This window comes from Muscardinus avellanarius, assembly GCF_963383645.1.
Source record: "Muscardinus avellanarius genome assembly, chromosome: 20".
NCBI lineage: Eukaryota > Metazoa > Chordata > Mammalia > Rodentia > Gliridae > Muscardinus > Muscardinus avellanarius.
This window is the reverse complement of record NC_137806.1, coordinates 10,074,543-10,090,647: the sequence shown is the minus strand read 5'-3', so window position 1 is coordinate 10,090,647 and position 16,105 is coordinate 10,074,543. Positions and strand designations below refer to the sequence as shown.

The following is a 16,105-nucleotide window of genomic DNA, read 5'->3' as shown; positions in this document are numbered from 1 at the left end:
TTTACGGTGTGCTGATGAAGAGGCGGCTTTCCCTAGGAGGAGCAGCTGAACGAGGCGCAGGCAGGGCTAGGAAGAGGTCCAGCGAGGGGTGCAACAGAAGGGGATGTGAATAAAAATGACAAGCTGTAAAACAATACAAATCGAAAACGCTGTAACTTTCAGAAGTAATTTAGGGCCGAAAGAGAAGAAAAAGAAACCTGGTTCTGCTGGCTCGGGGACAATTTCCCAAGAAGCAGAAGACATTAAGCAAAATGAATGCGCTGAATCGAAGACCGAATTTGCCCCGGCGGCCCCTCTCCACACGTTCTGATGCTGCTATTGCTGGTTCAGTCTTGACAAGCCAAGTGGCGATTTTCTATCTAGCGGCTGCAATTATTTAATTAACTAGTTAATTATTTTGGTTCTGCGGACTGAACCCAGGGCCATTATACCTCTGAGCTACACTTCCAGTCCTTTTTAAAAGTTTTAAATTTTTTGCCGGGCGTGGTGGCGCACGCTCGTAATCCCCGCGCTCGGGAGGCGGAGACAGGAGGATCGCGCAGGTTCGAAGCCAGCCTCGTTGGCTCAAGAGACCCTGTTTCCAAATAAAAATATAAAAATAGGTCTGGGAGTGTAGCCCAGAGGTAGAAAGGCTTCCAGGAACCCCAGTGCCACCAAAAAAAAAAAAAAAAAAGTTTTAAAATTTGAAACAGAGACTCATTCAGCTGCTGAGGCTGGCCTTCAGTCTGCGGTTCTTGTTTCAGCCTTCCCTGTACAGGGATTACAGGCCTGTGGCCACATCCGTTTCCTTTTGTTTTTCCCCCTCTAACCAGTATCTGAGGTGGACCATTCTATGTGAGGTGCCGGGACCTTTAGGGCTCTGTGCTGAACAAAGGCCCATGGGAGCAGGCAAACCCACTGTGGCATCTGGATAGGGAGTGGGGGGCGGGCACAGAAAGAGGGGCTGTCCCCGCAGAGCCCCGAGGAATCCAAGCCCCAAAGGGAGCCTTGAAGAAGTGCCGAGATGTTCTTTCTGTTCTGATTGGACACTAACACTCCATGCAATCCGATACCTTGGTGTGGAAATGTATTATCATCATTATTATTTTGGTACTGGAGATTGAACCTGGGGCGTTCCTCCTCTGAGCTACAGCCTTAGTCCTTTTTTAAAAATTCGAAATAAGATCTTGCCAAGTTGCTGAAGACCTCGCTAAGTTGGTGAGACTGGCCTCTAGCCTGCGATCCTCCTGGCTCAGCCTCCCAAGTGTCATGGTTCCAGGTGCGTGCCACCACACCCAGTTTTTATAGTCTTTTAAAGTTCCCATGTACCTTTCATGTGAGGAGGCAACACCGTGAGGTCCTCAGTGGAGTTCCATCCTCAAACTCTTCGCCTCCGCCCGGGCTGTTGGAGTTATTTCCTACGACACAACATAACCCTTTCCCGAAATCTGACCCAAGGAAATAAAGGCCGCCCACCGTCCCCTGCGGCCAGATGGGCCGGGCCTCTTCTCCCCACTGCCGGAGGGGCCGTCAGGTCATCCTGCAGCTGAGGCAACGGAGCCGTGGAAGGGGCCCCTCTCGGTCACGGGAAGTAAGTCTTGGAGCCCTTGACTCGATGGTGTCGTGGCCTTTGGGTTGTGTCTGGGCCGGCGCCGTCCCAAGAGCACTGCTCCATCCAAGGGTGGCTCTGAGCAGCGTCCCTCTGGCCTCCCCAACAGAGGCCTCTCCCCTTAGCCAGCACCCAGGGAAGGGTGCCAGTAAGGGCCAGAAAGGCCTTATCTTGGTGGCACCGGGGCTCTTCCCACTGGAACGTGGAGGAGTGTTTCCAGTGCTGAGAATTCTGACTGAACCCATGTGCACGGGTATTCAGGGCAGACCTCTGGATCCCAAGCTTCCTTCTCTCTTTTATTATTTTATTTTACTTTTGTGGTACTGGGGATTGAGCTCAGGGGCATTCTACCTCTGAGCTATAACCCCCAGCCCAATATTTTATTCTTTATTTTGAAACAGGGTCTCACTGTGTTGTGGAGGGCCTCACTAAATAGCTGAGGCTGACTGCGAACCGCGATCCTCCTGTCTCAGTCTCCCAAAAGCTGGGATTACAAGCGAGTGCCGCCATGTCCTGCTTCTTTCTCTCGTTTAAAAGAGTTTACTTAGCTGGGTGTGATGCTGCGTACCTGCAATGCCAGTACTTGGGAGGCTGAGACAGGAAAATCTCAGGTTGGAGGTCAGCCACAGGAATTTAGCAAGATTCTCTTTCAAAATCCTTTATTTTACTTATTTTGTGTTACTGAGGATGGAACCCAGGGACATTCTACCTTTGAACTACACCTCCAGCCCTATTTTTTATTCTTTATTTTGAAACAAGGTCTCACTAAGTTGCAGAGGGCCTTACTAAGTAGCTGAGGCTGACTGAGAACCATGATCCTTCAGCCTCCCGAATGCTGGGATTACAAGCAAAATATTTTATTTTGAAATAATATTATGTTGAAAATAGGGCTGGGGTGATAGCTCTGAGGTGGCATGCCCCAGGGCTCAATCCCTAGTATCACTAAAAAAAGGTTTTCTTATAAATGAGTTTCGACCCCTCCACTCCTCCCTGCCCACCCACCCCCGGCTCAACGGCTGTGTCTGGAAGAGGACACAGGGCAGCCGCTGCGGCCCAGCCAGGGCACTGAGTCTGAGCAGACAGCATCTTCAGCCTGCCCCTGCTCCCGTCCCCATTCCCAACTTGGCTTCTTTTGGGAGACTCCTCGTCTTGCTCCAGGAACAGAAGAGAGCTGTCTGCAGGGGTCTCCCGACCACGGGACTCAGACTTCCCACTCACCTGCTGGCACGAGCGCTGGCACGCGTGGCCTCGCTCCTCCACCCTGGCCCACCTGGCCATGTTCCCAAGTCCCACTGAGTGTCTGAGGACTGAGTAGTCTGCGAGCACCTCGTCGTCTGGGTTTCAGCTTCACGGTTTGAATTCAAGCAGGATTCTTGGCGGATCTCAGTTTGTAGTGTCTTCAAAACCAATCTTCTTCAAGAAACAAACTGGCAAGTGCAGAGCTGTGCAGCTCTCTCTCACCGCTGACCCGGAAGCTCTAAAAATACCAAGCACGGGAGGTCTAGGGATCTCTTTGAAACTTGGGTAGAGGGCAACTGATTGGCAGAACATGGCAAAACCCTCCGGAGAATGCCAAAGCTACCTTCGTTTTTTCAACTTTACAAAACTATTTGCAACCAGACAGGAATGGAGTTTCCCTTTTGGCATGATTTTGGCCACATCGTGCCTAGAAATACTTGCTCTTTTGGGTACTGGGGATTGAACCCATGGTCGACCTGTGAGCTACACCCCTGGCCCTATTTATTGTATTATTTTATTTTTGCAACAGAGCCTCGCTAAGTTGCTGAGGCTGGCCTTGAACCTGCACTCCTCCTGTCTCAGTCTCAAGTACTGGGATCACAGGCTTGCGCCACCATGCTCTGCTGGCTACTTGCCTTTAAAACTGGACATTAAGAAAGCTGACTTAAGACCCACTAGCTTATCAGTGAGCTGCCTCTTCCTCCCTGGGTAGCTTCCTGTTGTGGCCAGGCCACAGAGGGGTGGGCCGTAGGCACCACCTTTGCCTCCACAGGCGGCCGTTTTAGTGGGAGGCGCCTCTAACTCCTCCTTTTGAGAGACTGATTTTGCAATCAGGATGGCCAGAAACTTCACATGGCAATTTTTCTGATTTGAGGTAATCTCCAGAATATTTAGAGCTCATCATTACTGTGTGTGTGTGTGTGTGTGTGTGTGTGGTACTGGGGGTGGAACCCAGGGCTTTTCTACCTCCGGGCTATACTCCCAGACCTATGTTATATTTTATTTGGAAACAGGGTCTCACTAAGTTGCTGAGAGCCTCACTCAGTAGCTGAGGCTGGCTTCGAACCAGCGTGATCCTCCTGTCTCAGCCTCCCAAGTGCTAGGATTACAAGCGTGCCCCCAACTTAATCATTACTCTTGATTTTCAAAGATAACCTGGGTTCAAAAGGCAGAATTATATCTCAAACTGACCAGCTAGCGATGCCTCTGAAGCTACTTGGGAAAGAGAGCAACAGAGGCCCTTACACATCTGGACTGAACATTTCACTTTCTAGAACCTTCTGGCCCCAAAGACTACTTGAAAATAATTTTCCACCAAGAAAAAAGATTTCTTTTATTAGCAGAAGTACTAAACATTGTTCTTCTTCTTTTTTTTTCTTTTTTCTTTTTGAAACTGGCAGCTGAGCCCAGGAGCGTTCTACCATCTGGCTACACCCCCAGCCCTATTTTCTTTTTATTTAGAAACATAATCTTGTTAGGTTGCTGAGGGCCTTGCTAAGTTGCTGCAGCTGCTCTTGAACCTGTGATCCTTCTGTCTCAGCCTCCCAAGTACTGTGATTATAGGAGTGTGCCACTATACCCGTCCTAAACATTCTTTATGGTTCAGACATAAGACCCAACTGCCGTCAGACTTGCCAACAACTAATCTTCAAGGCAATTTGTTTTAAAGAAAAGAGCAAAATTACAAAACAATTATAAATTATCTTAAAAACATAAATTTTAAATTATGGTATATAACCTTATTGAAAGTCTGCTCTAGAATATATTCAAAACCAGTGATTTTAATAAATTTCAACATTTACCATCTGCCTTGGTACCCTGGTTGGACTGAAATAAAGTTGCCACCTGGAAATTTTTCACATTTGTTGATCTACATAAGCAGAAAACATCTGGACAAAAAGATGTACACACATACACGTGCGTGCATACACACATGCACACGTTTACTAAAAACTATTTGAAGAACAACCTATAATCCTCCACATTTCAACCTCCAAAATGTGTTCCTTTTTATTTATTCTGAAATAAAATCTAAGAGGTTAAGAGTCAAAAAATCTTAAAATAAGACCATGCATGGCTAGAAAAATATACACCCACAGTATATATTTTATTTCATAAGAAAATAAAACTATGTACAAAAATTGCTTCTGTTCATTCCCATTGAGCCTAACTTGTTTGCTTCTTACAAGTAAGTGCCGCTTTGAGACCCAGCGTCGCGGGAAGGTGCCGGCCACGCCGCTGAGGCCCTTCTGGCCTCGGGGTTCATTTCCCAGGTCCACTGGGAAGTCCAATCGCTCCCTGGTGAGCAGCCGTGCTCAGGATCGCCCACAGTCTGGAAGGGTCCTCGCAGTTGTGTCTGTGCTCCCAGTGCAGGAAGAGCTCCTCCTTCCTCGCCAGCGTCTGGGTGCAGAGGAGGCAATTGAAGCCGGGGTGAGCCCAGAGGAGGTCGGCGTGGGGCCGGGGTGCTCCCCCTGGCTCCTTGGCTGCCCGCTGGCCCCCTTCCTTCTCCGCGCTACTCTGGTGGTGGAGGCAGAGCTGCCTTTTCGGTTTAGGGGGTGCAGGCAAGTCCTCCTGGGAGGTGCAAGTCCTGCCCTGCTTCCTTCTCTCTGGACTCGGCTTCCAGTCGGGGGCCGCAGGCGAGGCCGGCGCCTCCTGGGCGCCCCGGGGATGGGGAGGGCTCCCCTGCAGCCGGCCCTGAATCTCCTCCCCGTGCACACACAGCAGGTGGAACTTCATCTCCGCGAAAGACTGCGCAGTGAGCTGGCAACGGCCGCACTTGATTTCTAACTTGACTTCGCCTGCCTGGCCTAGAAAGAAGTCTTCCTCGAAACTTGACTTCTTTTCCCTGATGGGGGCAAACAAATAAACCTAGGTAAGATTTTATGGTAAAATACTGATGGAACTTTCCTTTTAGGGTCTCAGCCCTCGGGACCTAAAACACACTCGATCTGCGAAGGGGAGGCCAGAAGGACGGACGGGGTAAACACGCACCCCCCCCAGGCGGCTCCTCTTCCCTGTCACCCCAGCAGTGGGCAGGGCCAGGGCGGTCACCTGGCATCTGAGTGTGAGGTCCTGCACCACCACTGCCCCGCCCATCCCTGAGCACTGACTGCGGTTTGGGTGTTTTCCTCAAACACTGACATGGAACAACAGGAAAACAAGAATGAAGGGCAGGCTCCTGGTGTATCAGTGAGAAGCAAGGACGTGGGAGAGGGGACAGAAAGGCCCCGGAACCCCAGAACTTGGGAGGCTGAGACCGGAGGACCACAAGTTTGAGGCCAGCCTTGGCAACAGAGCAAGACCCTGTCTCAAAATAAAACATAAACACAGGGCTAGAGGCTGAGAGTGTAGCTCAGTGGTAGAGTGCCCTGGGTTCCACCCCCGAAACACACACACACACACACACACACACACACACACACACACACATGGAAACCCCTAGAGAAGCCACAGAGGGGCAAGAGGGTGACGCTTGCACGGCTCATCCAGGAATGTGACAGTGAGCAGGGAATACTCGGAGTCTGTGGAACTTGGTGGGCGGGGGGCGGAGAAGCGAGGTCAGCGCTGGAGGGCAGCCAGAGGACAGGGATAGGAGTGGGGCAGGAGGCACTGAAGCCCACCTGGGGACCGCCTGGCTCCGGGCCCTGAGCAAACGAAGTCCCCATGGGGTCACGCTGGCTAGGGGCTGCTGGTACTGCTCAGAGAGCAAGCCTGGGCGCAGGAACTTGGGGGATATGGTGGGTAAAGATTTATCTAAAGATGATAACTTACTACATTTTCAGATGCAAAAATAATCTCTAACTGAATTATCCTCAGGACCCCTCAAACTGGCATTTCCGCCCTGGCTGAAACAGGTCAGAGTCATAATATTTACAACTGACCAGAAACCACCGAGAAATGAGCTCATTCTTCAGGGAACTACGGGGAGTGCAGCTGCAGGGAGCCTGACCGAGGGCCGGCCGCGTGCGCGCAGCGTCTTCTCCGCAGGCCGCACTCACCTCTGCAGGGGCCCCTCTGTCCCTCTGTCCCTGCTCCTTGGCGGGCCGCCGGGCTGCAGCTCACTGGGGGTCGGTTCGGTGCTGATCACGACCCTGTGCGCTTCCCTCAGGTGGCCGAAGTAGACCTGGACGTGCCCGAACACTCTGGCGCAGAACTCGCAGCACACGAGCCTCTTGGGCCGGCCCTCGGCGTGGTGATGGAGCTTCATGTGCGCGCTCAGGCTGCCCAGGCGCACGTAGGCCTTGCGGCAGACCCGGCAGCGGTGCGGCCGCCGGTTGGTGTGCACGTTCATGTGGTCTCGAAGGTGCCGTTTGAGGTGGAAGTGGTGGTTACAGACGTGGCACCTGTGCGCCGGCTTCTTGATGCCAGAGCGCCCGCCTCTGCACACAGAGCCGGCCTTCGGCGCCAGGCTGCTATTCTGCTTGCAGACGAGATATTTAGAAGCCAGTGGGTTACTCAGCACGATGTCCTGCCCGGGGCCACTGGGAGCTTGGGACTGCAGCGTGGCTGTGGCTGCGGGAGCCAGGGCGGTCAAGGCGGACAGGACCACGACGGGCTTGGGCATGATGCTCCGGTACCTTTTCACAGCCCCGGGCTTGTGGCCTCTGGACTCCTGGGGCTCATCTTTCACTCCTTCTTTCTCATCTCTACACTTGGTCACAAGGCCTCTCCTGCGCTTCCCCTGAGGAGCCGGGCCCTCCTCTGCCACCTTTCGCTTCCTCACTCTGCGCTTCGCTGCCCCGCCGCTCAGTCTGGGTTTGTGGTTGAGATCCAGCGTGGTGGCAGGACAGAAGGCGCCTTCACCAGCGCTCTGCTTGGGCAGCTGTGGGACGGGAGCCTTGTTGGCCACCTTGGTGGCCGCATCGAAGGCTTCTGGGACGGAAGGCTTCTCATCACAGTGGATCTCGTGCCCGGGGAAAGAAAAATCTGCCGTGTGGGCATCTGGTTCGATTTTGCAAACGTCCTCTGTTTTTATTTGTGAGTAGGGTACGGCCGGCAGCTTTCCCTTGGGGACCGAAGGGATCAGTTGAATCGTGCCGCCAAAAATGGCTGGCGACCAACTGGTCGCAGCTTTGGCGTGACCCAGGGGGTCTTTGAGCTTCTCACTGGTAGCAGCAGGAGGGTTGCTGGGTATTTTCTTACTTGTAAAGTTTGCGTTCCCTGGAATCTTGAGAAGGCTCTGCTGGGCCCAGGGCCCTTCTGGTGCAGGCCAAGCTGGGCTGGCAGGAGGGGGTGCGTCTCCTTGGAGGCCGGTCCCTGGCGGTCTCGAGTCTCTGTGGCCACCGTTGGCCAGTGCAGCCAGGACGACGCTGGCTGGGACGCAGTCTGGGGGTGGCATCTGCTGGCTGGGGCTGGCTCTGTGTGGGAGCGCAGGATGCGCAGGCACAGAGGGGCATGTGTGCGGACAGGTCGGGGCGAGGGCAGGAGGTCTGTGACAGCCACTCTTGGGGGAGCCCGGGCTGGCATTCCTTCTGGACCCCCTGTTACTTCTGGGGGGCTGATACCGAGGAATGGGCAGTTTGAGGGTTTCAGGCTGGGGTGCTCTGGGCTTTGGAACTGGCTGGGGCGAGGCGACGTGCGGCAACGCGACCAGAGAAAACGTCCCCTCCTGGCCGGCCACCTGCATCAGCGCGTAGTTGTGGGCCGGCACGCCCAGCGGCTTGGAGCTGAGCGCGGCTCCCAGAGCCCCCTGGTCACAGAGCGCGGGCGAGGGGCAGGGCAGCGTCCGCGGCGGCAGGACTTTGGGCACAAGTTTTGGTGCGATGGTCCTGAACTGACTCTTACTCTGCAAACTCTTCCTGCTCTGTGCTGCTCCCGACGGGGCCTTGGATTCACCTGCAGTGACAAGAGCATAAACCGTGACGGGAGCGCTCACTCTACTGTCTGACACGGAGATGTGCACGACCAAGCCGGGTGTGGGTGCGCGCCTGTCACCCCAGCACTTGGGAGGCTGAGACAGGAGGATTGAGGAGGCTCCTGGACAGCCTCAGCTACTCAGTGAGGCCCTTTGCAACTCAGTGAGACCGTTTCGTTTCAAAATAAAAAATAAAAAATAGGGCTGGGGTTGTAGCTCGGAGGTAGAATGCCCAGGGGTTCCATCCCCAGTACTGCAAAGAAAGAAAAATTGCTTAACTATCTTATTTCTTCCTCCTAGAACAGATTCCTTGGCCTACCCCCGACCCTTCTCAGCAAATACACGTGTCCCTCACGACCCAGCCTGAAGGTCAGCTCCTGCCCTGCCTCCCTGAGGATCGCCACCCCCTCCATGCTGCCGCAGCCCCCATGACAGCACCGACCACATCAGGAAGAGTCCTGCGTCACGTGTGTCTGCCACTGACGCAGACTCCTGGGCGCCAGGGCCCATTCTCGTCTTGGATTCTCAGCTCCCTCCTCTCATTTACTCAGGTCGGTCGGACCTTTGCAAGGCAGGGCAACCTGCCTCCTCCCCGCTCCTGAGCTGCAGAGCCCTTCTCCCCGGAACACCCCGCTGTGTAGTTTACACACACCCTGCTTTCCCTACCTTACCAGGCGCCAGGAGGGCGAAGCCTACATTAATGCAGCTTGATACCGCGCACTGGGTCTTTAGTTTGAAATAAATGGTTCTTGTATCAAACTCATTTTTCACTAGTCTCAGGATACACCATTCGACCCTCCGGCAGTGCGATTTGCTTTGCGCCGTGGACGGCTTCCAGGAGAATGCTAGCGTTCTTGCTGTCTTCCCGAGCGACTTGTGAATTTCTCCTCACACCTTCCCAACTGTTTATGTGTGCTTTTGCAATTAAACCACCGGTATTAAAAAAGCTGCGTTGACACCTTTAAAAAATGTTGAGCGAAAACAAAATGACACCAAACGCTATATAAAGACGCAGAGATGGAGTAGAACGGACACGATCACAGAAGAGCCCTCTAGGGTGTCAACAGGAGCAATCTTAACTGATAAAATGACACTTCATTCTCCTCGGATTTATTAGCCCGACCAAAGACCAATTACTAAGGCCTTGAGAGAACAATTAAGAAGTTGCTTTGGTGCCCTGCTTCCTGGGACTGAATCATTTATTTTATTCTCAGAGGCCGCGAGGTCACAAGGCCTGGCTGCAGCCAAGTTTCTCATTTCTAAGTACTTTATATTAATCAAACTTCACTTCAGCTCATGTCCACTGGGCACCTACGCTAGTCCAGAAATTGGCTTTGTAAGCTTGCAATCCCCCTTCCGAAACCTGCAGCGTCACGGTGTTTGGAGTTTACGATTACAGAAAAGGAACAAGAGGCGTGTGGGGAGTCACCTAGCCTCAGGTCACAGGGAATCAGGCCGCTGCCACTTCTGCGGCAAAACATGGGGTTATTCACAAGGCAATGAAGACGGCTCAAACTGTCTTATTCCGGTGGAGGGTTTTGCCTCCGAGTCTGGTAGCCAGTTTCCGGTAGAAGTTCCCACTTTCAGAGCTTTCTAGGTTTTGGAGTTGTGCTTATAAGCAATGAGCTATTTGTTTCAAGATGACGGGGACACGAAGGTAGAAAGTTGATGACCTAGTGAGACAGACAATTAAAGACCTAAAATCCACCTAGATTTGAATGCCTACAGTTAGTGAACTGGTAACTTTACCAAGAAATTGGTTGTTTTCACAAAGTTGGCCTGCTCCAGGAAAATAAGTAGCACTGTGGGAATAAGTGGAAAGCACGCTGACCAACTTGGGCTGGACAGCAGTCAATATTCGGTGAAGGAGGATGCCATGACACATGCCCGGGCACTGCGTGAGGCCAGGAAGCGACGAGCGCTCCGCCTCCTCTGCGCTTTCCTTCTCGGCGCTGCCCATGGAGCTCATGCCAAGCTGGCCAGTCACTTCCTAAGCCTGAGTGGACCGCCGCGCTGGCTTCTTCCTTACACATCATTTTAATCTTCAAGGTCTGTGGTAAGCCTTGCCTGCTCATCTACTGGGAGAAGTATGGAAGTAAGTCATGCTGGCCTCAAACCTGTGGTCCTCCTGTCTCAGCCTCCCAAGTACCAGGATTATAGGCATGTACACCACATTTTTTTTTTTTTTGATCGTAAGGATGGAACCAGGGACGCTCTCCCTCCGAGCTACACTCCCACTCCCAGTTCTTGGACTTTTATTTTGAAGCAGTGTCTCACTGAACTGCCAACAACACTGGTTTTGAACCTGTGATCTTCTTGTCTCAGTCTCCCAAGTACTGGGGTTTACAAGCAACTGCCACCACGAAATATTTTTTCTTGATCCTAGAGAGGGGACTCAGGGCATTCTACCTCCAAGCTACATCCCCACCCCTTTTTAAAACTGGGTCTCACTGAGTTGCAGAGCTTAGTCTTGCAGTAAGTTGTAAATAAATAACTTAAACCAGGTTGTAGAGAAGCTGCAGAAAGTCTATAGTTACTGGTAGCTTTGGTTACCCGAGGGAAGCTTATTTAATGATTGTGTTAACAATTATTAACGGTCCTTATGTAAAGGAGAAAAAACATTGGTCATTTACACCCAGTTCTAATTCCTAAACGATCAGGCAAAAGGTATCTACAGCGAGAAGAGCTAGAAGAAAAGCGATTCTGTCTTTACTGGGTCACAAATCCTCCTGAACCTGTGACAAACACAGTCCTGCAGCAGACCCAGCACCACGCCGGATCACAATGGCTGTCAGGGCCTCTGGGGCGCGGCTGCCGGGCCCTGGGCCACTGGGGGCCGCTGTCTGTTCCTTCTCCCCCCTCTCCTCACCACGTGGCTGATTTGCCAGTTCCTAAGAGTGCCAGCAGGCCCCTCCTGGGCGCCTCTGCAGGCGGCGCTGTCCAGGGGGCTCCTCCCCGCGAGGCGCGTCCTGCAAGGCTCCCCCACAGCCTCTTCTCTCCCCACGTTATGTAACACCGCACTCCCACTCTCAACTGCCGTGGTGGGCTGTGGTTTCTCTCCTGAGAGTCCAGGTGTTAGAAGTGTGGTTCCCAGGTGCTAAGCTGGAAGGTTGTCAAACCTCTGAGGGGCGGGTGCAAGATGAGCGTGGTGGTGCGATCCCAGGATCTGGGAGACTGAGACAGGAGGACTGCAGGTTTGAGGCCAGCCTCAGTGATTCAGAGACCCTCAGTAACTTAAGGAGACACTGTTAAAAATAAAAAGTAAGAAGGATTGGGGGGCGTAGTTCAGAGGTAGAATGCCTTTGAGTTCAATTCCATGAAATACTCTAAAATATTTGGGGCCAGGGAATTCCCTGGGTTGGGGACTGAGGTTTTTCTCCCGGGACTCTGCTTAAGTCTCATGAGAGGGTTTTTGCAGAAGACTGAGCCCGACTCCACACCCCCCTGTCTGGGGCTGTACTGTTTGGACTTTCAGCCTCCAAAATTGTGAGCTCAACAAACCTCTCTTTCTTCCTAACTAGACTTCCTCAAGTGTTTCATTACAGTAACACAGAGCAGACCAGCACAATTCCTCATTCCCGTTACATTTTTTTTTTTTTTTTTTTTTGGTGTGTGCGGGTCTGGGGATGGAACCCAGGGGCATTCGACCTCTGAGCTACACCCCCTGCCCTATTTTTTATTTTTTATTTTTGAGACAGGGTCTCACTGAGTTGTGGAGGGCCTCACTAAGTAGCTGAGGCTGTCCGTGAATCACGATCCTCCAGTCTCAGCCTCCCGAATGCTGGGGTGACAAGCGTGCGTCCCCACGCCTGGCTCCTTTACTGTTTCAATTTTCTCTGAGACACTTGCTACACTACCCCATGACCTGGAAGGCCTGGGCTGAGCCCCACGAGGGCAGGGAGCTGGTCTTCAGGGCGTGCGGCGGTGTCCGGCACGTGATGGGCGTTACTGAGTGCTTGTTGACTTGCTAAGTGATGATAAAGTGACCAATGTGAGAAAAAGGAATTGACAGGTTGAGCCTAGGAAATTTTCTAAAAACACGGAAAAGTAAAGAACAATCCAAACCTATAACATTTCAAAAAAATTTAAAAAGAGCCAGGCGTGGTGGCACACGCTTGTCATTCTCGCGCTTGGGAGGCAGAGACAGGAGGATCGCGCAGGTTGCTGGCTTAAGAGACCCTGTTTCCAAATAAAATATAAAATAGGTCTGGGAGTGTAGCCCGGAGGTAGAAGGGCTTCATCCCTAGTACCACCAAAAATAAAAATAAAAATAAAATAAGATAAAAAAATAGAAATAGGGGACGTATCTCTGGAACTTTCTTTTTCTTCAATTTAACTTCATTCACTGTCAGAAAGCCAAAATAGTCTAGCATCCTAATAAAATTGTTTAGCACGGAGCAAAGGTTAAGTGGGGGGTTCCCTGACAACAGGAGGGAGGGCCGGCATGGAGGGAGCCTCAGAGCAGAGCAGGCACCAACCAGGAGATAAAGAGCAGGAGTAACAGGACGGAAGGTCAAGGTCAAGGTCACCCAAGGTCGCAGAGACAGCCTGGGAAGGGGCTTCCTACTTTCTGATGATCGGGTATAAGAGCGCAACCTTCCGACAGGTAAGGTCTTTAGAAACGAAACCATGTGCTGTAAGAGCCAGACAGGAGGGAGGCAGCTGCTCACGAGGCACGTGATGTGCTGAGGGAAGAGCAGTGGCCTGCAAGGTAGGAGGAGGCTGGGGTGGAACGAGGGGCACTCTCTGGGTGCCTCGCTCTCCGCAGCAGGGAGAGCACAGACGCCTGGGAGCAGTGTGGGCCGCCTGATCCTATGGTGCCTGCCAAATGGGTCCACTCTCAACCTCCTTAACAGGCTCCTTAGTTCTCACTGGGGCTGGCGCAGATTTCTCCTGTCGTTCTGCAGGTGCCCCTGCCCCTCCCCTCCACGTGCAGGGCTCTTGTTTTTACAAGGCTTTTATCGGTGCAGTGTAATATATGGGACTGAGGTTCAGATGATGGAAACAGGCACACAAAAAATTTTTTTTTTTTTTTTGGAACTGGGATTTGAACTCAGGGACATTCCACTTTGTGCTACATCCCCAGCCCTATTTTATTTTTTATTTTATTTATTTTTTTAAATTTTTTATTTATTTTTATTTTTTTAATTGGTACATTGTAGTCATATATCACATTGGAGTTATTTTAAAATAGGATCTCACTAAGTTGCAGAGGCTGACTTTGAACCTGCAATCCTCCTGTCTCGGCTTAGCAAGTAACAGGATTATACTGATATATACGCCCAGCTGGCTCAAGCTCCCTAAATTTAAAGACATAGATGCTGGGGTAGAAAAGAACACCTGCAGAGTTCTAGAACTCTTGCAACAGAAAAAAGAAGGCAAAGCCACAGAAATGGAAAAGAACCCAGGCTCTAGGAATTACTTACATGTCCACAAGCAGGGTGCCAGTAAAAGGGTTGTACATAATCAAACCTGGAAAGGTGGCTCACTCCTGTAATCCCAGTACTCTGGAGGCTGAGACAGGAGGACCTCAGGTTCAAGGCCAGCCAGCCTCAACAACTTAGCCAGACCCTCAGAAACTTAGTGAGACCCTGTTTCAAAATAAAAAATTTAAAAAAGGGCTAGAGTGTGTGGCTTGGAGGTAAACTGCCCCTGGCTTCAATCCCCAGTATATCATACATTGATACAATATAATACTTGGCGACAATAAAAAGGAATGAATGAGACTGACGTGGAACACTCCCCCAAATGCGAGGTTAATAGTATACAGGAGCCTCAACCTATCTGATGAAAGTGTGCCTACTTGGGTCCACTTCCACACGCACTGCCTCTGGGCGTGTTCACGATGCGTGTTCGTCTAAGCACAAGTGACCGTGTCCAGACGCACCCGGAGAGTGGCTGATGCCTGGTGTTTTCCTCCACTACTTCCTGGCCAGGAAGCCTCCCGGTGACCGGGCTGGCCGAGCGCCGAGGAGGACTCGCCGCCGCCCAAGGACAACTGGGGTTCTGAACCTAGTTCTTCCAAACATTTGGCTCTTGAGGATTAATAAAAAGGCGGTTTGCAATAAAGGTCAGTTACGCTAGAATAACTACAGCTTTTTAAAAAAGTGGTTTGAACAATAGGAGTCCTTAAAGAAGATGAGAATGCCATTAGGTTTTTAAAACTTTAACACGCTAAGAAAGTACCATTGGAGGACGTCTTTCCTGGCAGTGCTGTTACACGGGGTTTATTCTACTGCACGTTTACAAGGCCTTTTGCAGATGGCGTGAGCTACACCCCTCACCTGCACCTACTAAATTACAGATCGCATGGAACCGTGCACTAAATAACGAGGAGGAGAAATTTCCACTGACATTCATAATTTCGGGAAATCCTGCGAAATTACCCATAACAGAGTTAAAGAGACTCACAGGACTCCAGGTACTAAACAGGGGCTTTTATTAACTGAAAACATAAAAGGCTCACTCAGTAAAATTAATTTTGCACAATTATTCAATGAGAATACTGAATATTAGGATTTTACATGTGGGCTGTTTTTAATATGTTAAGCCTATTAAAGTAACTGTTTTGAAAAGTGACATTTACAGTTGGTGAGAAATTGATCTAAGTGTGGATTAAAGGGAAATTGGGAGGTGCTGAGTCCTTATTAGGGTCTGGAATCTAGGCTAGGTCTTTTAATTGAACCCTTACCCAGACTCTGCAAGAAAGTATTATTGCTTTTCTATTTTTTTGGGGGGTGTATGTGTGTGTGTGTGTGTGTGTGTGTGTGTGTGTGTGTGTGTGTGTGTTACTTGGGGTTAAATGGAGGGGCAGTCTACCTCTGGGCTACACCCCCAACCCTTTTTATTTTGAAACAGGGTCTCTCTAAATTACTGCTAGCCTCAAACTTGTGATCCCCCGACTCATCGGGATTACTGGCATGCACATGGTGCCTGGCATTCCCCCTCTTTTAAAGCTGATGAATAATGAGGCTTGAGAAGGTCTAGTACCAGGCGAAGTCCACACAGCCTGAGATCTGCCCCGTTCCACTTGAAGCCATGATCTTCCTCTCCTTCAAAGGGTGGGGATTATATACCAAGTGATAACTAGTCCCCATTTTTTAATTCTAAGGGGAAAATATCAGAAAGCAAACCTGAAATCGAAATGGTTGGTCATATTTTAAAAATCCCATTACCATTCAATCGATACACTGAGAAAGCCCAGTTCTCAGAGACAACGGACGGCAGGGAGCAAGCTGAGGTCTCGAGGTGAAGCTGCCATACTATCTCTCCTAGGGCTCCAGCAAGTCCAGGAAGGCTGCTGGGCGTCCTTTAGGATGTGCGGAGCGGACCCCTCCCTCCATCGCGAGAGGCCCGGAGCTGAAGGACCGTGCGCGCTGGGCAGGGTCTGCGGAGGGAAGGACGAGGGGCTGATGTCTCGGCCG

General features: G+C 51.2%; 1 protein-coding gene across 1 annotated transcript in view; it reads right to left on the bottom strand.

The window, feature by feature from the left end:
• Positions 1-5,089: 5,089 nt before the first annotated feature.
• ZNF438 (zinc finger protein 438) overlaps positions 5,090-16,105 on the bottom strand; it is a gene marked incomplete at its 3' end in the record, with an annotated part of 72,432 nt that continues 61,416 nt past the window's right edge. Inside the window, exons 3-4 of the mRNA XM_080717193.1 lie at positions 6,826-8,662; positions 5,090-5,672 (exon numbers count right to left, since the gene is read on the bottom strand). Coding sequence (XP_080573319.1) covers positions 5,090-5,672; positions 6,826-8,662 — 2,420 coding nt within the window. The remainder of the gene's footprint in view (positions 5,673-6,825; positions 8,663-16,105) is intronic.